Below are 26,388 nucleotides of genomic sequence, written 5' to 3' on the forward strand. Positions count from 1 at the left end.
GCTGTGGGCTGGGAAGTACTGGCAGGTCCTCTTTGTCAGTTGGCTGTGCTATTGCAGATCACAAGGTATGAAGAAGGAATTTCGGAAAGACTAAAGCACATGGTTCAGACCCTGGTTGCTGGGGCTGGCTCATGCCCTCAACATCCCATTATGTGCTACACAGCAATATGTACACATGCATGCAGCAGCCATCTTTGTTTATAGTTTCAGCTCCCTCTTTCACTTGGACATAGCAGTGGGGTCCTTTAGTACCCACTGCTTCTTCTGTGCTACCTTTAGTGTCTTCATTGTTGGGGATCACATGTTCTGCTTGGATTGCTGGTCTCCTCCTCCTCCTGCATAGAGAAATGCAGGAGGCAGGCTGGCAGCATCCCATGAGCCAAATCTGGAGAGCACACATGGACTTCAGTGAGTTCTGGTTTGTTTTAGGGATGTATAGTTGTGACAGTTAATTGGAGAGAGATGTAAAGAGAATTTAAAGCATGAGGATTCCTTAATTATTGAAACAAATACACCTTGTCTACCAGCTATAATTGGATGATATTGCTGTCTGTATTTATCAGAATAGTTCATCTTATGTTTTTGTTCTCTTGTTGTCTTGAACAAGAAGATTGGGTGTCAGGCTTGCTCTTGTAGTCTCTTACATCAGTGCCATATATATATGGGCACACAAAACCCATCTTTATATATATATATATATCTATATGTAAAGTCCTATCACTTGAAATAGGGGAGATACCTTCCCTATTTCCTTAAGCTCTTAGCACTGTTTCAGATGTTTGTTACTGTGATAAGATTTTATATATTAATGCCTTTCTCCTTTGGTTCTTGAGGATTGCTTCTAAAGACAGAACACACTGATAACTGCTGAAGGTGATGAGGATGTAGGAAGAAAGTTTGGATCTGCATTTTGGATTTACTTGGATCTAAACCAAAACATGTTTATTTTAGAGTAGTGGCCTGTCTCCTTCCCTAAATTAATAGACTGCATATGTCTTTGGGAGGACAGGTGACTATTTTAATAGAGGAGGTTGCAGCATTTTCTCCCTTCCCTTTGTAATGTTTGAAAGAAGGGAGCACTGGTGAGGGTGATGTGTCCCTGATGCTGACAGTCTGAAAATCCCAGCTATGTGGCAGTTGTTTGTTTTAATCCATGTGGAAGAGTCACAAGATGGGAAGTACCCTGCCTCTGGAGACTGTCTTTCTATGCCTTTAACTATCATGCATGTGCTTGCAGCAAAACCCAACTCTTGTTTACAGAGAGTGGCTCTGGGACCTCAGATACCACAAGTGGCTTTAGTAAGTTCCAGAGGACACTTTCAGCCTGGAGAAGAGAAGCTGCATGGAGACCCTGGGGCAGCTTCAAGTGTCTGAAGGGGGCTACAAGGATGCAGAGAGGGTCTCTTCATTGGGGACTGGAGTGATAGGACAAGGAGTGATGGGTTCAGACTGAAAACAGGGAAAGTTCAGGTTAGATCTTAGGCAGAAGCTCTTCCCTGTGAGGGTGCTGAGGCGCTGGCACAGGGTGCCCAGAGAAGCTGTGGCTGCCCCATCCCTGGCAGTGTTCAAGGCCAGGTTGGACACAGGGCCTTGGAGCAGCTGCTCCAGTGGAAGGGGTCCCTGCCTGTGGCAGGGGTTGGAACTGCATGAGCTTTAAGTTCTCTTCTGACCCAAACCAAGCAGTGATTCTATGATTCTGTGACACTTACTACGTGCCACAGAAGTAGATAGTGCTACCTGATGGACTGTAGAGAGTGTTGGCCTTGCTCAGCTGAGGTGTCTGCATTGATATGTCTGTCAAATTTGACCCAGGTGGCTGTGGATGTGTGCAACTGTGATACTCAGATAGGAAGTGTGATGCAAGATCAGGTGTGAGAGTAATTACAGTCATTCCTTTTTTGAATGAACTGCAGTGGCAGTGGCTGCTTTTCAGGTATCAGTTTGAATGATGTAGTTAATAGGCATCTGTTCAAAAGCATCTGTTGTTATATGGGATTACTTTTTAACAGGTTAGTACAATACTTCCTTTATCTCCACTCATAAGTGTAAAGGATGAGTGAGTAACTGCTGGACTCTGCTGGTAAATATTCCTTGAATTCCATTATGTTTTATTACTAAACCCCTTTTTCTTTTCCCCATGTTGAATATTCTACAGCTACAGAGACTTCCCAGCCCGATTTCATCCCTGGGGCCAGGAACCCTCCAATACAGTTTTACTTGGTGGGGGAGGGGGTTATTTTACTTCTTCTGATTTTGCCTGATCACTAGAAGACATCATCTCTACTGAAAAGCACTTGGGGAAGTTGCTTGTAGAGTATAATCATCAAACTAAAACACATCTGGTCATTTTGGAGATAAAAGGATGTGCCTGTGTCCCATTCCCACCATCTTTTGTATGTTTTCTTTACTCACTATTAAGTCCAGTTCGTAAAGTTTGTGTACAAGCATCTGAGTCCCTCAGTTTAGGCACTTATAAGTCCTATAACTTTGGGCTTTCTGTAGGGAAAAATACTCAGGCCAAGAGCTGTCCTTCTGAGCAATATGGGCTGTAACAGTCCTCTTAAAACTCTTTAGTGCTTCTTCTACAACCATTTCTTAATCTGTATCTTCTTTAACATGTAGTGCTTGAAACTAGGTTGCCAACGGCCTTAGAGCAGTCTTCAAATGCACCGGAGTTGAATGTTGAACACATTAAAAAGAGAAAGTTGTACTTCCAATTTGGATATTCCAATTCAATGTTCATCCATTATCAGTGCTGTCATCTCTTAATCAGAAATAAATAACTATAAATCAAGAGCAGGCCTCTTTCCTGCCCTTACAAACCAGGTAGTGCTCCTGTTGCATGGGTTTAAACTCAAACAAGGGAAGTTCAGGTTGTATCTAAAGCAGAAGCTCTTCCCTGTGAGGGTGCTGAGGCACTGGCACAGGGTGCCCAGAGAAGCTGTGGCTGCCCCATCCCTGGCAGTGCTCAAGGCCAGGTTGGACACAGGGGCTTGGAGCAGCTGCTCCAGTGGAAGGTGTCCGTGCCCATGGCAGGGGTTTGGAACTGGACGAGCTTTAGGTTCCCTTCCAATCCAAACCAGGCAGTGATTCTATGATTCTATGAACTCTTCCTCCCATCTGAGACTTTTTTATAGTCTTAAGGTGGTGCATGGAAATATTTTGGAGTCTCAATATTCTTTCTGAATTTTTCCTTTACCAGGATAAAGATGCCAAAATCAGCTTCCTTCAGAAGGCAATTGATGCTGTTGTGATGGTTACAGGAGAGCCACTGTCAGTGAAACCAGCACGTGTTGTGGCTGGGCATGAACCTGAGAAAACCAATGAATTTCTTCAGGCAATTGGGAAGTGTTGCTTAAATAAGGTATGATCTCACAGGGTTTATGTTATACATGTAGTGTTCTCTTCTCAGAGGTTATTTGTAACAGACTTATTGACACTCATCTGCTATTCCTGCTAGTGGACAATCTGCTGTAGTGGAAGGTGTCCCTGCCTGTGACAGGGGTTTGGAACTGGATGAGCTTGAGGGTCCCTTCCAACCCAAACCATTCCATGATTCTATGGTATCATTACACAAGATAAATGGTGTGTCAACATTTATAACAACAGATAGGTAGGATGTGACCTTAGCAGAGCCTGAGCCAGGTACCCACACAAACACAGTCTGGATATTGTAGTGCTTTTAATGTAGTATACATTTTTCACTTGATTCCTTGATCATTTAATAACATTTATTAGCTTTGAAGAACGATACGAAGAGTCGGACACATTATTTCTATGACCAGATGCTGCCACCTTTGACTTTAGCTTCTTTAAAATTGCAGTCAAATCTCTAATTCTGTAATAAAAGTGAGTTTTCCATGTGCTGGGTCTTTTTGGTTGGTCGGTTGGGTTGGTTTGAAGATGGAAATGCAGCAAAGGAGAATTGCTTGAGATGAGGAAGGCTGAAATTCATTAACATATGCAGAGAGACTGGATGAATTTGAAAATGTCTTTGATGGAACGTTTTTGTAGACTGTTGTGATGAGAATCAATATCCAGAGGATGAAACCTAAGCTCTATGTGCATTGTGGCAAAGATTTCCTTCAAGACTTTAGCTTAAGACTCTTACTGCTGAGCTGGGAGTTAGTTCAGGTGCAGAAGTGAGTGTCCAAATGTGAAACCCCACCAAAATTCAGAGGTTTGCATTTACAAACCAGGAGAGAATCAGGAGTGATCCCCAGGGCAAGATCAGGTTTAGTTTTCTTCAGGAAGGAGGATTCCCAGGCAGTGGGGTGATGATTGTATCCTCCTTGGGTTTGGTTAACGCAGTCCAAGTCTTTGCCACTTGGACACAAAACCTTGTCTTGCTGTCTGAATGATGTGATTAATAGTAGATTTCTTCTAGTACATGATCTAGATGCTTTTTAACCACTGTAACTGCAGCTTATTGAAGGTGCTTCTGAATGTAGCTTTGTTTTCTTTAGTGACTGTTGCTGCTTGAATAAGTATGAGGTGAAAGTGGAGTGACCCGAGAGTGGATGTAGATACAACATTAGTATGGCTTTAAGAATGATTAAGCCATGCAGCAGTCATGGTTTAAGGATTTGACAGTCATTTCCCATTTTGAAAACTACTTCAGTTCTTGCAATGAGAATGGCTATTGTGTTAAAATACCTAAAAATCACAATGTATACAATGTATTTAGGTAGCTCTGGTTTATATAATCACATTATTACAAGACTTATAAAGAGGTGTTTGACATAAGAGCATTATTTCTTCTCTTTTGGAAAGAATCTGTCACAGGTATAAGATGAGCTTTCTTTATTAAAAAACACACAAAAACAAAGGAGAAATCACCCCAAACCATCACCAAGTCATGTTGGTGACAGAGTTAGGGAGAAAGAAGATATTTAATGAGATCATTTACTCACATATACTCCATCCCTGGCAGCGTTCAGGGCCAGGCTGGACAGAGCCTTGGGTGACATGGTCTAGTGTGAGGCGTCCCTGCCTATGACCTTAGATGATCTGAAGGTCCTTTCCAACCCAAACCAGTCTGAGATTCTATGATTTAAATGGTGCTTTTTTATTCCTTGCAGCTGTCCAGTGATGCTGCTGTTAAAAGGATCTTAGCTGGAGAAAGAGCTGATGCTAAAGAGAAACCTCCCACGTCTAAGTCTCGAGAGAAAGAAAGCAGAGAATCCAAATCAGAGGTGCGAAAGAGCCATAAAGAGGTAGGGTTTGGCAAGTGTTCTGGGGGACAGGGACTGCAACTGTTTGTGGCTTGTTGGGTTTTTAGCTTGTGGTTTTGGCTGTGTAAAGTAACTGTGTGATAGAGTTGCCATATGTATGAATTAATGTGTAGTTTTCCTTTCTTTTTAGAGTAGAGGAGGTGCTGAAATTAAAGACAGAAGCTCGAGTGGAGGCAGAAGAGCCAAAGGAGAGTTGAAAGAGAGTGAAGAAAGGGAAAAGGAAAGCAATAAGCATAAGGATAATGAAGACAGGCACAAAGACCATGAAAGGGAAAGAAGCAGAAGCAGAACAACCAAGCAAGGAAAAGAAACAGAAAAACACAGGAGCAGAGGAGACATAGAACAAGAAGATGAACTCAAGCATGATAAAGGACAGGAAAGAGAGAAAAAATACGAAGGAGCAAAGGACACACCAAAAGAAAGAGACAAAGATAAGGCTAGGGACAGAGAACGGGAGAAAGACAGAGAGAAAAGGAAAGATCGGGAAAGGGACAGAAAAAGGGACAGAGAAAAAGATGGGGAGCACTTAAGAGAACATGGAAATGATAAAGCAGAGAAAAAGGTAATTGAAATTTGATTTCAGAAAGGAACTTTTTGCACTGCTAGAGGCTGGATGTTTGTTCTACTCACCTGGCATGTGCTTTATTGAATAGAAATTGCTGTCATAAGGTGAAAGTTTCAGTGTGGATTTGATCTGGTTAGAGTGTGACTGCGGTCATGTGTCTCTCTCCTGATACATCTTGCCTTGAGCCATCAGCCTCATCTAACTGCTTCTTGAGCCTCTGAGAAACAGTTTCTGTTCTGAACTCTGCATGTCTGAATTCTTCTGATCACATTAGGTTATGTTTGGCAGAGAGTGGTGGTAGCAACTATTACTATGTACTTATATCCTCGAATGTCTTTCCTTCAATGCATCTTCCTCTTGCAGCTTTTAGGGAAGGTGAGGCTGAAAAGAGTTCCTTTGGGCCGTAAGTAGTCTCACTTGAGCTTACTTCCTCTGGAGCAGGACAGGATGGAGTTGCATATCTGTATTTCTTTTCTGACTTTGTAAATTAAGCTGCTGGCTTCCAGCCATCTAGATTCTTGCAAGGGTTTTCTGTTTGCACTGGACTCTGCATATCAGCATATCATGCATATCACTATACTCTGCTACATCCCTGAAAAGGAACACATCTGCCACTTCCCCATACTTCAGGCCTTCTCAGGGTAAAGTTCTAGATGGGCTGGAGCCATCTCTTCATTGCCTCTTGTTTTGTTGTTCTTTCTTCTTCTCTCTTCCTCCTCTAAATACTCTTGATTCTCCTTTTCTGGTGTGTTACATGTTGGTTCATGGTAGAAATTCAGGATTAATGGACATCAAAGTGCTTCTATTAGGGAGCAGCTTAATTTTGTTTGATGTGAGAAAGTACTTTTATCAGTGCCTGTCTGCTGGCCATAAGGATTCTTGCCTCCTGCTATTACTCAGAGAGAACAATGTTATCTGAGAGAGATGGGCTTTTTCATCCTGAAGGAGAGAAGGCTCCAGGGAGAGCTTAGAGCTCCCAGTGTCTAAAGGGGCTACAAGAAACATGGAGAGGGGTTTTGGGCAATGACATGTAGGGACAGGCCAAGGGGAATGGCTTTAACCTGCCAGAAAAGGGGAGATTGAGATGAGCTCTTAGGCAGAAGCTGTTCCCTGTGAGGGTGCTGAGGCGCTGGCACAGGGTGCCCAGAGAAGCTGTGGCTGCCCCATCCCTGGCAGTGTTCAAGGCCAGGCTGGACACGGGCTTGGAGCACCCTGCTCCAGTGGAAGGTGTCCCTGCCTGTGGCAGGGGTTGGAGCTGGAGGAGTTAAAGGGGACACTGAAGTCCTTTCCAGCTCAAACCATTCTGGGATTCTGTGATTTTGCTCAGTTGCCTGCTCAGGGAAGCAAGTTAAAGAGGGCAGGTAGGTGGATAAGATACATCAGTGCATGTTGTAATGTGTTCAGTTCTACTCTATGCTCATTTCCCTTTTCACTTTATCTAGGTAAGCAGCTCTCTCCTCAGCATGCTCCATCTAAACCAGGTGCTTTCTTTTCAGTCTGCAGATGCTGAGGAATCCACACATAGAAAACCACGGAGGCCAACTGAAGATGGCAAGTGCCAGCCAGATCATGAGGTTAGTAGTGGGTAACATCTGGGAAGGTGAATATTAGAAGTGTTGCATTTTAGTATGGTTTGGGACTCTGCCTCAAAGGAAAGTAGGGTTGAAAGGCAGGTACATGGGAACTTTTAAGGCTGTAAAATAGATGCTTGTCTGTTTATTTTGGTGGGGTTTTATGCTTTCTTTGTTCATTCAGAGCTTTCTGTTTATTCCACTGAATCATTCTTGGAAAGCTGTCACATTATTTGGGAGGTTGTTTGAACTTTAATAGAAATTGCTCTTTTGGAAAGCAAATGAGTCCAGTGTTGCATCTGAGCATGTGTTTTGCAGCTGGATGATGGTAGGACAGAAGAGCAACTCAGTGATTGCCTCTGAACAGTAGCTGTTGCTCATGATACCATTGCATCTGCTGCTTCTTCCTGACCTGAGGCACTTTGAGGAGTTATAGAACCATGTGGCTAAATGTTTAAAGAGTGGGACTCCAGTAAATTAACCTGAAGCAGCTCAGGCTAGGCTAAAACAGGCAGGATCCCAAGTCTAGCAGGAGTCTCTGTTGAGAGTCTATGGGCCACTGACATCATTGTGTCTTCTGCATGAGATGACAAATTTATTGCTATTCTTTGACTGAAATCCAAGGCAACTTTTGAAATTCTTGGCACTTGGAGGGAGAGCTTATAAAATACTTTTTAGCCTGAAGCAAATGTTCCTGGCCAAGTTCAACCTCCTGCAAATTGGGTCTGTAATGGAAATACTGAGCCTCATCCCAAACTCTTGTCGTGCTCTTGGGCACCACAATAATACACTGGGGCAGTAAAGTTTCATTTCCCCTCTTAAGTGCTTTTAGGAGTGATTCCAAGGCATGTGGGTTTATTACCTTAGATCTAGATGACCTGCTCTCCTCTACTTGCTTGCGTAACAGTAAATGCTGCTTAGTTTTTAGGTGATGAAAACACACACTTTAGACCGGTGGGTGACAAATGGTCATCATCTGAAGACTGTGGAAGAGAGAAATGAAATGAAAATGCCCCCAATGAATTTTTAGAGCTTAGAGATCCAAGATAGCTGCACCAAGTGATTTAGAGGCAATTCCAGCATGAAATAAGTGGAAAGTGCATCTAATGGACTGGAGTTGATCTTCCTGTCCTTACAGTAGTTTCACACTGGGGTAATGGCTTTATTTCCAGAGATTTACCCTGATTTAAACTACTGGAACTCCATTTAAGAAGCATGGCAGTGAACCAAGTGTATTAAAAAGTGAAACATTTTATGACTTTATGCACATGAAAAGTATTGACTCGTGTTTTGCAGCCTCTGCTACGTAATTAATTACACTTCAACATCTGTCTTTAGGTTTTTGTAAGTAGAATACAAGTGAGACCATTTGAGGGTGCTAAGGCGCTGGCACAGGGTGCCCAGAGAAGCTGTGGCTGCCCCATCCCTGGCAGTGCTCAAGGCCAGGTTGGACACAGGGGCTTGGAGCAGCTGCTCCAGTGGAAGGTGTCCCTGCCTGTGACAGGGGTTGGAGCTGGATGAGCTTTAAGGTGCCTTCCAACACAAACCATTCCATGATTCTATATTAGGAGTCTTAATAACTTTCTGTTCATGCAAGTCTTACATTTTCTTCCTGCTGATAATCAGAAGCCAGCTTTAAAGTGGTACTGAAATATTGACAGGTTGATTTAAATGTGTTTTTCTGGTACTACAGAAACTGTGTATGCTACCCACCATGTCATAGTCCCATATGAGTATCTATAATTATCTGGAAGTAAAAGCACGCAAGTCTAAGTCTGAATTGAGACATTGGTCTACCATGTGGCAATCAGAAGACTATTTGCTGCTTCCAGGCTAGCTGTTGCCTGCCACATTCATCAGCATGAGTTGTGTTCTGTGAGCTCTCAGTCCACCTCAGGTAAAAGTCATGTTTAAAACAAACACTTCATAGCATGACTTATTCACCTTCTCAATAATAAAGAGAACTTTGGCTTCTGACAAAAGGTGACCAAGGTCATAGTGTTTCTGAGCTGTTCAGATGAAAGTGGCTGCAGAACAGGTATGTCATTTACCCCTAAGGCCAAACACATTGGAAAGGTCTCTTCCATTTTACAGATGGCAGCTGAACCTCTTGGCTAAAGCCTTTTGTAATATCCTGTCACTTTTGGCCACTTCTAGAATGACTTTATTTTTACCCTACAAACTGTATTGCTCTGGAACTGGTCATTTGAATCAGCCTCTAAGTCATATCTAATGAACTTCTGTTTCTGTTGGAACTCGGCTGGATAATGAAACAAGTACTGAGTGAAAAGCAGACAGAAGCAGCAGAGAGAGTCATTGCATGGAAATCTGCTGGCCATGGCTCAGAGTTTTGTTCTAGTGCTGTGAATGACCCTCTCTTTTTGGTGTCAGTTATTCCTAACCGGCTCATGCTATAGAAATCCATCCTTCAAACTTAGACTTTAAAAAGCAGGATTTTTCCAATAGTACTTTTTGACTTGGAAAGGTTTAAATTAGCAGCAGCTGCCACCAAGGGAACACCATCTTGTGAGGAAAAGACATTTGATGGCTATTTTTTCAATCACTTTTATCACCACAGCACTTAGATTGACCTTCGTAAGTAGAGCTCTTTCCTTGTTGCTGTTGCACATGAATAAATCCTGCCTGTTCAGAATGGTGTCCAGTTTAGGAGTAAATACTGGAAATACAGAGTTTGAAGGAAAGAGCAAAGAAGGTCCTTGAGGGATACAAAGCTGATAGTAAAAAGCAGAGAGTAAAAAGTCTCCCCAGGTCCTGTCCCTGAGCTGCTGCTCACACTCTGGGGGTGCAGCTGAGCAAACGGGGGGGTTCTGGGCCTAAGCACACACTGAAGCTGGGTCATAGGGAGCTTCTCCTCACCCAGCAGCCCTAAGTCCTTCTCCTCAGGGCTGTTGTCAATTCTAAGAGTGAGCAGTAATGAGTTGTCCCCCTTCCTTTCTTGAGTGGGGAGCGTTTTTTCTGCCTTTGTACATGGGGTGTGTGTGGCTGGAGGAGGTGTAATGGGCATGTACAGTATTGTTAGTGAGAGCAATATAAAATCACTGATAGAAACTGTTCATTGCATCCTTTCGTGGATGTAGAGGTTGGTTGTTGCATGGAAAGGAAGGAGAATTAACAATGTCTTCAAAGCATACTGCTCTTCTTGACCTGCTGCAACATTAGAAATCATGGTTTCCTTATGTCTCAAAATGAAAGTCGACCTTTTTAAAGGTTAAGAATAAGGGAAAACCAGCAGATTGGATGCTTTACAACAGGCTCCTGTATCCTCTCCAAATAGGAGTGTAATTACTTGATCAGGGATGTGTGCATACATCCATCTAGGATCCCACTCCAGAATATGATTTCCAGGATGGTGTGAGATGAAGTGTAAGATTTCTTACTCTCCAGTGACTGCTTTTCAAAGTCTTGGAGCCTATGAATTTGTAAGAAAAAAGAATGACCTCTTTTATCTCCCTTTGGAAGGACTCAACCCATAAATATGGCAGGATTTATGTTTTTGTGTGCTACCATAGTGATGAAGTTTTAGCTTGTACTTTGCCCCTGTTGCCAGTGTGCACATGTGGCTCTACATTAATGTTCAGCACTGTTTGTAGTCACTACTTGACATAAATAAATGACTAAATCCACTCCTGTAGAAGCCTCATCACCTATTCCCAACTCTTTCCCCACCTGTGCTAATAATTACATCACCCAAAGAGCTGCTGAAGCTTGAATGTGCCAGATGTGGCCTGCAGGCCCATAGAGCTGCATGGTGCTGGGATGTAAGTTTTACTTCTGCTTGCGTAGTGATGTGATTGGGAAAGCTGGTAGTAATTAAGATGAAGTAAGATTAAGATTAACCACTTCACTATTAGCTTGATGTTTTGGACTTCTGTTTTACTTTGCAATGCTCCAGTAGCTCCTCATGAGTGAAACAAAAATAGTGGTAGCTCTGGTGTGGGTTAAATAATGATTTTAAAAACCAGTTAAGACAGTGTAAGTGAAAACTAGTTTCTGTCAGTGCAGGACCATGGCCATGCAGCTAGATTTTGCTGAAGTGTGGGATGTAGGGCTTGCTTTTGCCTGATTGAATGCCTGGGATTTTGTGCATGGAGGTAAAGAAGATGTAGTTTCTAAAGGACCTAAGCTAACCGTTGAAGCTGACTCTTGCATAGGCTGCTTACTTGTCTATAAAGCACCTCCAAACAGTTCGCCTTCTCCAGAGTTCTCATTCTTCTATATGCAAGATACTATGGAAGACAAATGTAATTTATCATTTCTCTTTTACAGATCAGTGGAACATAGAATGGTTTGGGTTGGAAAGGACCTTAAAGCTCATCCAGCTCCAGCCCCCTGACACAGGCAGGGACACCTTCCACTAGAGCAGCTTGCTCCAAGCCCCTGTGTCCAACCTGGCCTTGCATAGAAATGGAAGAATTTGTAGTTCTCATTTCTGTTATAGACATTACCAGCAGGGCTGGAAATAAATCTTGGATGCAAACTGCTTGGACTATCAGTTCACACAGACTACAGAAAAGCAGATAAGGAGGAAATCCCATGAGGTGCTAAACCTTACAGGATTTTGAATAAGGTGCAAAGATGTGTTCTGGGTGCAGAAACAGAATGATAGCATTCTGTAAGTCACCTGTACTTTGTCTGTTGTGTACAGATGTGTTTGCTTCCTCTGTAGCAATGAATGTTGCTAATGAAACTGGGGAGTTGGGCAAAAGGAAAAGCTGGTTTAGCCTGGAGAACAGAAGACTTCTTAAGGGGAGACCTTAGAGCAGCTCCAGTGCCTAAAGGGGCTACAAGAAACCTGGAGAGGGGTTTTGGACAAGGACCTGTAGGGACAGGCCAAGGGGAATGATGGATGAGCTTTAAGGTCCCTTCCAACCCAACCCAGTCTGGGATTCTATGGAAATTACTAGAAACATGAATGGCTGCTGGAAGCTACTGGTTTGTTAGTATATGCAGTACACATAAACAAAGTCTGCCCCTTCTGCTAGCCAGGATTGGTGTAAGGAGATGGACTCCTTCCTAGCCTGATCTCGTATCCAGGACTTCTGTTGGGCTGGCAGGAGTCTTCCTTTGCACCTTACACCTTCCCTGCAGTCATTTGGGCCCCAGATGTGTTTCAGGTAGGGTGAGTATTAAATCTGTATCACAGCCTACCTGTAGTCATTGCAGGTGTAATGGACCTTCCCCTCTGCCTGCACTTGCTGTGATGGTGTTTTGAGCCTTTCTGTAGGGCAAGTCCTGTAGCTGCCTCTAGCCTCTGGTGCTACCTGTGCATTGGCTCAGTTCTTCCTTGGCACACAGAGGGCATTGCAGTCCAGGTGGCCTTGTCTCTTGGAACCGGTTTTGATCTCATCTCACAAGAGGCAGTGACTTATACACATTTTTTTTCCACTCTCCAGCCAAGTGGACCTGCTGATTTAACTTGCTCCTTTCCATGGCTGTCTGACCATTGACATGTGTAACATGCAGAAAGTTTTGTCAGTCAGGTGTTCTTCATTTTGTGCACAGAAATCACAGAATGGTTTAGCTTGGAATGGACCTTGAAAGATCCTCTGGTTCAACCTTCCTGCTGTGCAAAGAAAACAGAGTAATCCTTGTTTGTGCTTGCCTGTTTTTATTTCCTGGCCTCTGAATCACTTTGGATAAGGTCAGAGGCCTCAGAAGTGGCCTGAATCTTGATCCAGTTTGATGTTTTCCACTTTGGAACTCTTCTTCTTGCTGCACCGGTTGCACTTTCAGATCATCCACTGCTTGTCTGCTGGGCTTTCCTGCAAGCCCCATTTCTTCCCTTGTCCAGGGAGGTTACCACTTGAGCAGAGGACTATGCAAGTCTCATGAAACAGGTTTTTAGTCTTTGCTTTTATTCTGAAATGGAATTTCTCAAAGAGGAACTGTGTATCTGATGTAGCTGAAACATGCAGGTCACTGTAAGCATCTTACTTGTTTTGTAGCTCACTGGTAGCTAAGCATTCTATCCCAAGACAAGCAGTGGTGTCACAGACACTCCACAGGTTCCACAAGATTGCTCTGCCTTGGCTACTCTTCGTATTATATTTGGGAATTGTCTTTATAATAATGAAATCTAATCATATAGGTTTATGTAAAAGGAAATAGCATGTATCCAGGAAAACACCTGCAGACTTTGAGGAAAATAGACTGGAAGTAATCTTATATGGGTCAGTTTTGTGGGTAGTTTTTATGTATGATACATATAAGTAAAAAAGCAATACATGTAAGTGAATTTATGTTAAAAAATGATCTTTTTATGGATAATTATATAAATTTGTGGGCTTTTATTTTTTAAAGAATGAAAGTTCTCCAGGAATCTCAAGGCAGCCTTCAACAAAAGGAACAAGGCAACACGCCAGACCCAGAGGAGAAGGTAACTAGAGGGAGGATATTATCTCTATTAAATATGCTGGAGGCTTATTGAACAGGAACAGCAGAAATACTCAATGATCCATGTTTATTATTTTCAGTGCTTGTTTTATACTCCCACTCTGCATTTATGAAGCCAACAGGCAACTTTTCTGCATGGATTTGATACAGGAGGAGAATGGTGCTGGGTTCCCTTTGCTCGCATTCCTCATGCACGATTGCAGATGTCAGTTCAGTCTGCTCTTGGTATTCCTTGTGTTGTCTCAGAATGCCCTTTTTCAATGGATCTTTTAGTTTCACAAGAACTCTTTCTTTGCTTAAGAATCTAACAAATTTAGACAAATATGCCTTGCAAAACTTGGGCTTGTTTTGGTTTTCCTATCACTGGGGATTAGTGGACAGTCTGTCCCAAGTTTTTAGTGTGAGGTGTTCCTGCCCATGGCAGGGGGGTTGGAACTAGATGATCTTAAGGTCCTTTCCAACCCTAACTGTTCTATGATTCTATGATACAATTATTGTGTGTTACCTTTACGTAAAGTCATGTGTAAAGGTTTGTCCAATGTGTACAGCAGAGCAATGTTCAGGACAGTATTTTTGTTTCAGGAAGACTTAAGATATGTTTTTAAAGGTATTTTAGTAAGGTGCAAGAGGTTTGTGAGGCAAAATATGCTTTCCTGTAGGGATGAATCATACAGCCATGAACCCTGAATTTGTAACTTTACTGCTTACAAGGGCTGAAACAGCTCTGCTCTGGAGCCGGGCTGAGAGAGCTGGGCTTGTTCAGCCTGGAGAAGGCTCCTGAAGGGGAGACCTGAGAGCAGCTCCAGTGCCTAAAGGGGCTACAGGAAACCTGGAGAGGGGTTTGGGACAAGGGCCTGTAGGGCAGGACAAGAAGAATGACTTTAACCTGCCAGAACAGGGGAGACTGAGATGAGCTCTTAGGCAGAAGCTGTTCCCTGTGAGGGTGCTGAGGCGCTGGCACAGGGTGCCCAGAGAAGCTGTGGCTGCCCCATCCCTGGCATTGCTCAAGGTCAGGCTGGACACAGGGGCTTGGAGCACCCTGCTCCAGTGGAAGGTGTCCCTGCCTGTGGCAGGGGTTGGTGCTGGATGAGCTTTAAGGTTCCTTCCAGCATAAACCAGGCTGGGATCCTATGATTCTATAAATCAGTTTAACATCACTGTTCAGAAGATACAATAACACCTGTGAATTGATGTCTCATTCTGTCTACAGCTTGGTACTATTTAGACTAACAAAGCATGAAGATCTTCATACACTTAAATCTGGCAATGTCACTGTTATTAATGTATGTATAGAGATGTATGTATATTAACGTATGTATAGAGATAGTTTATTGCCGTGTTTCTTACCAAGCACCCACATTTTGTTTGGGTTTCTGTTTTACCAGATTTCCATGTGTCTGAGACAAAATACTAAAGGAGGTGGGAAATGGAATAGATGTTTAGGCACCTAAAATACCTTGACAAAGGGCTGGCATTTTGGATATAGATGGCTGTTGATGTAGGAGCTTAATTCAAGCTGGTGCTTGAACATTGAAAATTTTACGCTGCATCTCACGTACTTGTGTGCTGTGAGGTTTTAATAATTTTCCAGCTGAAAAATTCCATCTGGGTTCTATTAAATAGAGTCTGATTTTACTGCTTAGTGATCCTTGCTGATCCTATAACTTGTCTTATTTCCCAAGGTTTGAATATTTTTTGATAGCCTGAATGAGACATGCCTGTATAGGCTTGTCCCTTCTTTCAAATCAGGATACAGCTTTTGGGATCAGTGTAATATGGTCAATGACTAATGCTGTGTTTTGGCTTTAAGGTAAATGTTATAAATGCCTTCGTTTTTGATGAAGCAGCAAGTCAGTGCACTCAGTTTCACTTTACTGAAGTGATGAATGCTTTGGGGTATCAGTTGTTTTGTTCTAATGCAACATAGCTGCAGTAGGTGAGTAGTGCTCATAGATACTTTCTTACGTTACTTACTTACATAGTAAGCAATCCAGAGGGGAGTAAAAACCTTCTGAAGCTGTGCTGATGCCTGTTGCCCACTGGTCTCTGTAGTTAGTGGTGATGATCAGTGCTTTCTGTGTTTTCCACTATTAACAGAGGTAAATAAAGGCACAACAGGAGAAGCCAAAGGTTTAGTGTCATCACTAGCTAACAATCGTAATAAACCAAACTGAAATGGTGAATGGAGGATTCATTAAGCAAAAGCATCAGGTATATTTGCTATCCTGGTAACTAAACTAAGTCATACCAGCATTTGCTCACCTCTGTTATGAATAAACTCCTAATGTTTTTGGAGCAAATGTGTGTTGGTTTGGTTTATAGTTAATATTACATTTATTACTACTCAGCCAGTGGCTGCTTTTTATAGTTGCAATGTGCCTTGCAGCAAAACTTACACTCTTAACTGAGATCTGAACAGGTTTCCTTTAAGACCCTGAATTACTTTCTCAATGGAAATCACAGAATCCCAGACTGGTTTGGGTTGGGAGGGACCTTAAAGCTGATCCAGTTCCAACTGTGTCCAGCCTGGCCTTGAACACTGCCGGGGATGGGGCAGCCACAGCTTCTCTTTGGGTTTTCTGCTAAGCTCTTCTGGGTAACCTGCGCAGGATGGTGCTGAATGCTTAAATGCTAGTTTCAGTTTGATTCAATGGCAACTTCTCCTGGCTTTAATCAGCACAGGTAAATGAAAGTGCTGATTGTCCTCTCTCTGCTGTGTGTTCATCTCCTGCAGTAGTAGAACTCAGTATTTTTGCTGCAATGGACTGTGTATCTTTGTGGCTATTTCTCCATGGCATGGGTGGAGGAGCAGATCCTCTGCTATTCAGCTGTATGTCCTGAAAGCTTCAGCTTTATGCTGCATGCAGTAATTTCGTGGCTGGTCTTATGTCTTTTTGCAAGAATAAACCACTTTTAGGTAGCAACAGAAGAGGACTGTGTGGACAAGGTTCTTCTGTGGCATTACCAGCAAGGTGTGGAGTTCAGCTATGAGAAATCAGCTTTTCTTGCTTGAAGTTTCTTAATGGCTTTAGTCTGAGAAGTGTTTAAAGCCTTTGAAACAAACCAAAGTGCACTGTGCATTCCGAACAGTATACAAACAATAGGGAGTGTTTTAGCAATTAGTTCATTAGTCATTAGTTTATTAGGTAAATACTGTGTTCTTTCACCAGCTCTCAGGCTAATGAATAGTATCTGTGAACGGCTTCTGAACTGAGAAGTTGCCATTAGTTTGCAGGAGCGTGAAGAGTTCAACCAGCAGTCATGTTAAAAGGCTTTGTGAACTTGGGTTCTTATTTATTTGCACTCAAGATGGTTTATTAAATCAGGATAACCCTTTAAGTAATAGCACCAGGAATTTAGCATGGCTTTCTCTTTTCACCTTTTAATTGTATCTTTGGTTTCATTTGGCTATAAACTGTTTAGTTCCAGAAGCTGTGGAAATGAAGAGCGTGGCAGATAGGATTTCAGAGGACAGTGTTGCTAAACTGGAAGAGAAAGCTGAACCAGGGCTTGAAGAGAAAGGTAGGAAACTAAAAACTTGACTGCCTTGGACAGTCTTAACTGGAGTGCTTGGGATTGAACTTGAATCCATGCAGCTAAATGAGTTCAGGAGAGTGATTTATGCTTAATTCAATTGCTCCCTTGTGTTTCAATCAGGTCTTGTGATGAATGTCCTCCTTGAAAATTGTACTTTCCCTGATAAAACAGTTACTTTTAGTTTCTTTTTCCTTACTCTTCTGCACCTTTTCAGAGCTCAGTGCTTACAGTACCCCAAGGGTAGTGCACGGCTGCTGCATGTGAAGCCCTTGGTGACTTGTTCTGTGTAAGAACTGACTCATTGCACGTTGCCTTTTTGTACAAGTATTTGGGAGCTGCAGTTAGTGTTTGCATTTGACAGGATTTTAGAGGAAAATTCCATCTCTACATTCTTATTTCTCCATTGTTTTTCCAAGTTCTGTCGCTTCCAAGACATATGTTGCTAATGAGGTATTTCTATCTAGCTGCAGAGTACATGGAGCCATAGAAGCAAAATGTAGGAGGAAGAACGGAGATTTAGGCAAATAAAAAGCTGCATCCTTGTGTTCTTCAGGTCCAGATGCTTGACTTCACTGGGGGAGTTGATGCCATGGATTTGGGAGGTCAAAGGCTGTTTCCCAGTGCAGCTGTGGCTTTCGGGGCCTCAGAGCTGTGTCAGTCTCCTGAAATGTAGACACTTGGCCAAGACATTTGTGTGACCTTGGACAAGTGGAAGAACTTCATTCTTCCTTTTAATCCTTTGGACCTGCCTTGTCTAATGGGATGTATCTGTTATAGAATGTAACTTTATATTCCTCTCCTTATAATTTGAATGAGGAATATCCCCAGGTTCAGTATTGATTTGGACTGGCTTCTGAGGTGGCATAGGAACCAAGTATTAACTGGTCTTTGTTTTCAGCTTTATTCAGTCAGACAGTGTAACACAGCAGTGCATTGGTGAATGTTTATTTCCTGTGAGTTCTTCTAGAGATGAAATTGTCACTCACACATTTCATACCTTTCACAAGCTGGAATGGGAAATAAAGTCTGACAGTCATCACAGATCGCTAAAAGTTGGGTGCTGTTTGGAGTAATCAGAAGACAGTGGAGTATTCAGAAAGCAGTCATCAACTGCCCCTTAAGGGACTTGATGGTCTTAAATGATCATTGTGAGCATTGAAGCTCTGACCCTTTCTATGATGGTTTGTTTCACTGGGGCTTTTTTTCTCCTTACAAATGAGGATGTGTCAGCACATCAGTTATTCTCCCTTGGTATCCTCCATTAGGAATCCTAACTGGATTCATGGCAGCCTCTTAAATAAGAAGTGAATTGGTGTTGAATGGGATGGCCAGATTGATGTCAACCGGTCCAACCCCCTGCTCAAATCTGGGTCAATGTCACCATGAAACTATGGAAGAATTGAGATGATGCCACTTCCACAGATGAGGGAATTTCACAATATTAAGAAAGAAATAAAGAATCAAGGCATTTTAAAATGGATTTTTTTGTTTTGGTGTCCCTTTTGAATTGTGAATGCTCCAAGATGTGGAAAACCTGGAAGTTCACAAGATACAGAACTTTATATAAGCTTAGAGACATTTTCTGTGCTGGATTTCATGAGCACACAGTCAAGTGTAGTGCTGATAGGATTCAAAATGCTGTTGTGAGACAAGCTAGATTTGCCTAAGCCAATGTTTTATGGTTGTTGTGTTTAATAGAAGGAGAAGTGGAGGATGTGGCTCCTGAGAAGCCTGCAGAAAATGGTGAAGTACCTCTTGACCTTCCACCTCAGCCCATCCAAAGGTATGTTCCTATCCTTGAATCAAAGTCTGATGTGCCTGGAGGCACAGTCAGTCAGTCCAGTTGGAAGCAGCAAGGAAACTTGGAGCAGGATGTTTCTACTAGTGGTATCAAATAATAAATGTTATCCCATGTATGGTTTCCCTTTATTCACTTTCATTTCCTTCTATAAGGAAAACTTTAACATTATGGATTTAGAAAATAAATCTGAAACACTTCATGAAGTGCCTTGATGTGCTTATTAAAATATGAAAGATGTGTGGAGAGTCTAATGAGAAGAGCACTGCATTACGTACCTGTGTTTCATAAGTACAGTGTTATGGATAAGGTGAACTTGCCTTTTAAATCCTGATTTTTCCTTTGCTCAGCAAAGGCTTTTGTAATTATATCAGGGTCTTCAAGAAACCTGGAGAGGGGCTTTGGCCAAGGGCCTGTAGAGACAGGCCAAGGGGAATGGCTTTAAGCTGCCAGAACAGGGGAGACTGAGATGAGCTCTTAGGCAGAAGCTGTTCCCTGTGAGGGTGCTGAGGCGCTGGCACAGGGTGCCCAGAGAAGCTGTGGCTGCCCCATCCCTGGCAGTGCTCAAGGCCAGGTTGGACACAGGGGCTTGGAGCACCCTGCTCCAGTGGAAGGGGTCCCTGCCTGTGGCAGGGGTTGGAACTGGATGAGCTTTAAGGACTTTTCTGAGCCTTGGTCTTACACAGATCATAGGGGTTTTGTTTTAGACACATTTCCTAGATTTTCCTAGACTCCTACTAAGATAGCAAATGTTGTGCTATTGGGTTGTATATTAGAGATGTTTTCAGTGGGTTTATGTATTGGGTAGTTTACTTAGCTCTTATGTGTCTGTTACTTTGAATGGACATGCCAGGCTTCCTTTTATACTATAAATGAAACAGCCTTTTTGCTATTGCAGGCGAATTCCCCGTCCTGGCAGCGCAAGACCAGCACCACCCAGAGTGAAACGTCCAGAAAGCGCTGAGCTCTTACCTCCAGAAAGGTAAGGAATAGGGAATGTGGGTACAGATGTTTCTAGCTCTTGTGCCATACTTTTCTCAGACCTTCCATGTCTCACTGGCTGATAAACAGCTTTAGGATGGATCATAGAATCCTAGAGTGGTTTGGGGTGGAAGGAACCTTAAAGCTCATGCAGTTCCAATCCCCTGCTGTGGGCAGGGACACCTTCCACTAGGCCAAGATTATCTCTGCTCATTGTTTCAGGCTGGAAAATTCAAGTCCACTTTCCAACCCTAACTATTCTATGATTTGTTTGATTGTTCTGCAAATCCAGTGCATTATCTACAAGTTATGGTTATTTGTCAATTTGTTATTTCTTATTTATATCTGGAAGTTCAAAACCATAACTGTTTTGCCTTTGGGAACTCAAAAGCGGACAACCTTGGAATGTTCATCTATCACTGGAAGAGATCTGTAAAACATACAATGAATATTCCATGTTCAAAAAAGGCTGAAACTGTCACTTGAAGCTGTAGTCAAAATGGCTTACTTGATCTCTGATAAGTCACTAAAGTAGTGTGTTTAGAAGGAAAATATATGTCCTTCTGTGAGTGGAGGATGGCTGCCATGGGCAGTGACTGGAAATGACAGAATCTGGTGTGCTTTTAATTGCTGCTGCTTTATTTTATGGGAAGAAAGGAGAGTACTGCTGTCTCTTCTAGATAGATCTTACTATGCTTTTGGGGCAGATTTTAATAGGTTTTCATTTTCATTGTGTCTCCTACAGGATTGGTAGTGGTAAAACAGTCTCAAATGTGATCACAGACCAGCAGAATTCTGATGATGATGATGACCAGTTTGTGGTGGAGGCAGCACTGCCACTGCCCGAAGTGCCACATACGGAAATGGTCTGTTCATGTTGCACGTTATAGAGCCTCTTTTCATCCTTTGTTTGTAACTTGTTTAAGTAGCTTCTAGCTGAATATTTTGGTAGAGTTGTGTATTAGAGCAATGCCAACTTTGTCCAACTAAAGCTGTCTTCTTGCATGTGTAGGAGCCAGAAGTGGAGCTGGTTGAGGATCAAAAGCATGGTATGTTTGCTTTTACATACATATAGATATGTATAATAGACCCATGAGTTTCAAACAAATGCTGAACACTTAAAATGCTGAGTAAAGCTGCAAAATACCTCCTGAGGGTAGGAGCTTGCAAGAAAAACCCCAGAAATTCAGTCAAATCAAACCCAGTCTTGTTTCCTTGTGCAGCTGGATTTACAAGTGATGTTCAGCACAGAGTTTCTGTACAGCTCGAATGTCAGCAAGATTAGACATTCTGCATCAAACTCAGAAATGAATGTTTCTTACAGTGTCAGGTACAGCTTGTCAGCTGTAAGGAGAAGGCATTGGCTGTTCAAGGCAAGCTATAGAAAAGCTTTTAAAAGACATCTTAACATTTATGCTTACTTGGGACTTCAGATCTCTGATTCAGGGGCTTCTATTATGGTTACACTGGATGTGATTGAGGCAAATAGACTAATTTACATTGAAAATCTCCTCGCAAAGGAATAGCTATAAACTTTTATTGTGCAGTTCCTGAATTCTTCCAAAAGAGGGGTGCAGAGGAAAAGCCTTCGTGTTCATACAGCTCAAGGAGTTGGTCCTGGACCAAGAGTTATTCAGTAAATGATATTGATGATACAGTTCAATTTAGAGGACATTGGAGAAAATAGACCAATCGGGAAATACCTTGGAGCTCAGGAATTTAAATACATCATGGAATGCTGTCCATGTTGCTGGAAATTAACATTAACAAAAATAATTAAGCAATTGGATTCTATTTGATTATCTGAATGTTTCAAACAACACTTGAGTGCCAACCAGTGATAAGAAATGTACTGGGTTTTCCACAGGTGGGCTTGTAAAAAGACTCCTGGAAACAAAGAAGGATTATGAAGCATCACAGATATCCTCAAAGACCACAGAGAGGGTAAGATGGTAATGGCCTTTATAGAATTGTCAATGTTAAATACTGTGATTGTGACCTTTTTCTCTGCCTTGGATGTGGGTTTTCCCCATTTATGATCAAGCTTTCCTCCTTGATGCTTTTAGTTCTCCATCAATCTGTCAGATGTTACCTTCTCTATGTAGTGCTCTCTCTTTCTCACCTTTAATTTCTGTGGGTTGGAGGTTTGGTTTTTATTCCAGGATCTCAGGACAGTTTCTCAGGGGGGAATTTAGCCTGTTCTTGTGTTTCCTACAACAAAATTTGCTCATTTCAGCCTAGATGGAGTAGGACACGCTGTGCATTTGTGCAGCTGCAGTATTAGTTTTTCAATCTTACTTGTCCTGTAGGCAGCATCCTGTAGCCCAGCAATCACTATCATTAGGGTGTTTTTAAAAAAAGGCATTTGTGGTGCAATTAACCATATAAAGTAGTAGTATTTCACCAAAATGTTGCCCTGCTATACCCCAATATTCAGGTCTATGAATGTGGCTTGATTATGATAGTATGATAATCTTATGATGGATTATGATATGAAGTGATTTGATGTGAGTTGTTCCACAGTCAGTAGCTGAAACAGGGAAGGGAGTTCATGGTTTTTCTGGTTTTATTGGTTGTGGTGTTTTGATCCTTAGGGTCTAGAAAAGGTCTAGCAATGGCTACAAACCAAAAGCAAAAGGTTGAGCCCTTATTTAAGTGTCTTCCTGTTCCAAGTGGAGAGCTCTTGGTTTTTCAACCTTGTAAAACTCATAGTACAAGGAGCAGCTGAAGGCTGAGCATTGAGATGGACTTCTCTGATCCATTGGCCCTTTGGAAAGTTTCTGTATCACTAAATTAGTTTGATGTGCTAGTGAGGAGGCACTGAGCAATGCACTGCAGAGTTCTGCTCTAAAATAAGAGAGGTACATAATGCACTGGAAAGGTGAGTGCTTTTCATGAACTCTTAAACTTTCAATTCCAATCACATCAGCTCATTTTGTTAATGTTAATTCAGTATTGTAGATTTTTCCTACCTGTGTTTGTTTCAGGAATGATCTGTAGCTGGGCATGCTGGTTTTGGAGGCTCACACCTCAAGATACCAGCTTTTCACAGAGCATCAAGTCCTTTCAAATAGCCTTGACTGCTTGACTGCCTTTTCTGGCTTTCTGAACTGTAGTAGTTTGGCAGTGAGTAATGATATTCTAATAGGTGATGAACAAAGTGTAGAGCAGTAAGAAACTCCCTGAGTACTAAACCCATGGTAGACAGCAGACTGTGTTAAAAACCTGGTCTTACATAGTATTTCCATGACTTTCTAATCACGTTTACAGTCTGTAGTGAAAGTGACACAAGTGTTAAGTTTTAGGATTGGAATTTTGGGAGGGTAAAATCAATGATTCTCTGAAATGGAGATACTCCTGTTTGCTTTCCAGGCTAGCAGTAGTGGGTTATGCTTCCATACAGACCAACCTTTTCATTTCTTCCCCACCAAGTTGAGGAAGCTGTATCAGCACCAATGTGGCAGCAGGGCCAGGGCAATGGTTGTTGCCCTGCATTGGGCACTGGTGAGGCTGCAGCTCGAATCCTGAGTTCAGCTCTGGGTCCCTCACTACAAGAGAGACATTGAGGGGCTGGAGTGGGACCAGAGAAGGACAATGGAGCTGGTGCAGGGCCTGGAGCACAAGAGAGATGGGGAACGGCTGAGGGACCTGGGGGGTTCAGATGGAGAAGAGAAGGCTCAGGGGGGACCTGATGGCTCCCTACAAGTGCCTGAGAGGAGGATGGAGCCAGGAGGGGCTGGGCTCTGCTCCCAAGGAACAAGGGATGGGACAAGAGGAAACGGCCTCAAGCTGCACCAGGGCAGGTTTAGATGGAGCTGAGGAACAATTCCTGCCCCACAGGGTGCTCAGGCATTGGAACAGGCTGCCCAGGGCAGGGCTGCAGGCACCGTCCCTGCAAGTGTTCACACAGCGTGGAGACGAGGCCTCAGTGCCATGGGTTAGTGGTGGCCTTGGCAGGGCTGGGGAATGGTTGGAGTGGATGAGCTTTTAAAGGGCTTTTCCAACCTGGTTGATTCCATGATTCTAAGTTGGGATGGCAGGTCAGGCTTTTGGTGGGTTATTTTCCTCTCTGAAGTTTGGGACTTTCTGAGATCCAAGCCTGCTTGCTTGCAACAAAATTCCTTTCATGTATTGCAAGGGCTGAGGTTGATGAAGAAAATGAATTCTCCTTAAAACAGGAAAACACCTTTTAATTTCCTGCTTCTATTCCAGTAGGGATAGTTACAGCTTTATCCAACTTTGTGACTCAATCCATTTATTACAGATGTGCAGCTTGTGGCATCTTTGTACTGATCATGAAACACCATTGCCTATTTCTAATGAGTATGTCTAATGTGACACTTTGCTTGCCTGAAGAAGTTCTTTTTATAAGTGGTTGAAGAAGAGAAGGGCTAAAAGTTGATACTGCTGTTTATTCAGTAGCTCTGAAGCTCGTGATGAGCTGGCACTCGCAAGGACAGGTTGTTCCTGCTCTTATAACTAGGTGGTGCTGTTGAATCATCAGTCCCCCGCTAGTTTGGCGACAGCAGTAGGAGTTGATGTACTAATGTCTTCTGCCAGTGCTGTAGGATGTGCCGTTTGCTGTTGTGGCCTGTCAGCTGGACATGAAAAGGGACAACAGGCGAGGGTTACAAAATCCTCAGGAAGCTTCCTGTGTTGTTCGTGCTGCATTTTCTGGGTTATATTCTGAATAACTCAAACAATTCCCTTTTAACCCCTTAGATTGTTTGGTTTTAAATGCATGTGGACAATTGTGGCCTCCTACAATAACTATTCAGGCCCATTGCCTGTGTTCTGTCTGTAAAGCATTCATTCAGTCCTTGTTTGTCTTTTGTTGCATCTTTTGAAGCCCTGGTCTATGTTAGCTGAGCTAATTGTGGAAAATAAACATGCTGACTTCCTAGTCCATCACATGAGGACTTGCATACAATGCTGAGTTCCTGGAATATCATCTGATCTTGCATCCAAGCAGCTGGCTGCTGCTGCAGGAGGTTTCTTTGGTGCTACTGCTTTCAAATGATGTTGCTGAAGTTGTTGAGATCCAGAGAGAAGTGTAGTCTTCTTGACAACAGATGGAAAAAACAAAGGAAAAGATGATTAAAAGTGTTCAGAGTTGGTGACTGGACAGGACAGATGGAGTTCAAGGAAAGATGAGTTGGAGATGTTACTGAATCCTGGGAGTTTATTTTAGAGGACAAAAAATGTGATGTGAGAGACAGTAAAAGTAAAATCTTAGAATCACAGGCTGGTTTGGGTTGAAAGGGACCTTAAGCTCATTCAGTTCCAGCCCCCTGCCACGGGCAGGGACACCTTCCACTGGAGCAGCTTGTTCCAAGCGCCTGTGTCCAACCTGGCCTTGAACACTGCCAGGGATGGGGCAGCCACAGCTTCTCTGGGCACCCTGTGCCAGTGCCTCAGCACCCTCACAGGGGAGAGCTTCTGCCTAAGAGCTCATCTCAGTCTCCCTGTTCTGGGAGGTTAAAGCCATTCCCCTTGGTCTGTCCCTACAGGCCCTTGTCCCAAGCCCCTCTCCAGGTTTCCTGCAGCCCCTTTAGGCACTGGAGCTGCTCTCAGGTTTCCCTTCAGGAGCCTTCTCTTGTCCAGGCTGCCCCAGCCCAGCTCTCTCAGCCTGGCTCCAGAGCAGAGCTGCTCCAGCCCTCGCAGCATCTCCATGGCCTCCTCTACCCTCTCTCCAGCAGCTCCACGTACCTCTTGTGCTGCTGCCCCAGAGCGGGATCAGGGCTGCAGAGGGGTCTCCCCAGAGCACAGCAGAGAGGCAGGATTCCCTCCCTGAGCTGCTGCTCATGCTCTGGGGGTGTAGCCCAGCACACAGGGGGTAGTTCTGAGCTCAGATGCACACTGAAGCTGGGCCATGGGGAACTTCTCCTCATCCAACACCCCCAAGTTCTTCTCCTCAGGGCTGCTCTGTATTTCCAACACGGCATTCCCTCTGGGAATGTTTTGCAAAGCAGACATGCAGAGGGTAGGAAACAGAGGTCTGGCATGCTCATGTTATCCTAGCACCTTGAGCCTGTCTCATCTTTGAGGAATATTCCTAACATCACAAGGAAGGCAGTGGCAAGGGATTTTTTGTTGCAGTACTACAGAGCAGCAGTTTTTGGAGGAATTGTTCCCTGGAATCTCTCTGGATAAAGGCAGCAGAAGTAATTAAAAAGAAGGAAGAGTTTCAAGTGATTTGTTCCTGCCAAGTGGTCTATGCAGGCAAGTGGAACCACGTCCTGTTATGGCGATGGGACTGCAAGAGCGGGTCCATGAACTCTGTGCAGT

General features: G+C 43.1%; 1 protein-coding gene across 3 annotated transcripts in view; it reads left to right on the forward strand.

Moving 5' to 3' along the window:
* TRAF3IP1 (TRAF3 interacting protein 1) overlaps nucleotides 1–26,388 on the forward strand; it is a 38,455-nt gene that overhangs the window by 2,858 nt on the left and 9,209 nt on the right. For 2 of the 3 annotated variants that reach the window (XM_031052171.2, XM_031052168.2), the window contains exons 3-13: nucleotides 3,203–3,364; nucleotides 5,082–5,216; nucleotides 5,365–5,796; nucleotides 7,296–7,373; nucleotides 13,692–13,767; nucleotides 17,214–17,306; nucleotides 19,020–19,104; nucleotides 20,018–20,101; nucleotides 20,846–20,966; nucleotides 21,113–21,149; nucleotides 21,968–22,044. In XM_031052171.2, coding sequence (XP_030908031.2) covers nucleotides 3,203–3,364; nucleotides 5,082–5,216; nucleotides 5,365–5,796; nucleotides 7,296–7,373; nucleotides 13,692–13,767; nucleotides 17,214–17,306; nucleotides 19,020–19,104; nucleotides 20,018–20,101; nucleotides 20,846–20,966; nucleotides 21,113–21,149; nucleotides 21,968–22,044 — 1,380 coding nt within the window. The remainder of the gene's footprint in view (nucleotides 1–3,202; nucleotides 3,365–5,081; nucleotides 5,217–5,364; nucleotides 5,797–7,295; nucleotides 7,374–13,691; nucleotides 13,768–17,213; nucleotides 17,307–19,019; nucleotides 19,105–20,017; nucleotides 20,102–20,845; nucleotides 20,967–21,112; nucleotides 21,150–21,967; nucleotides 22,045–26,388) is intronic. The other variant, XM_031052169.2, reaches the window with a different exon arrangement.

Source organism: Melopsittacus undulatus, chromosome 8, assembly GCF_012275295.1.
Source record: "Melopsittacus undulatus isolate bMelUnd1 chromosome 8, bMelUnd1.mat.Z, whole genome shotgun sequence".
NCBI lineage: Eukaryota > Metazoa > Chordata > Aves > Psittaciformes > Psittaculidae > Melopsittacus > Melopsittacus undulatus.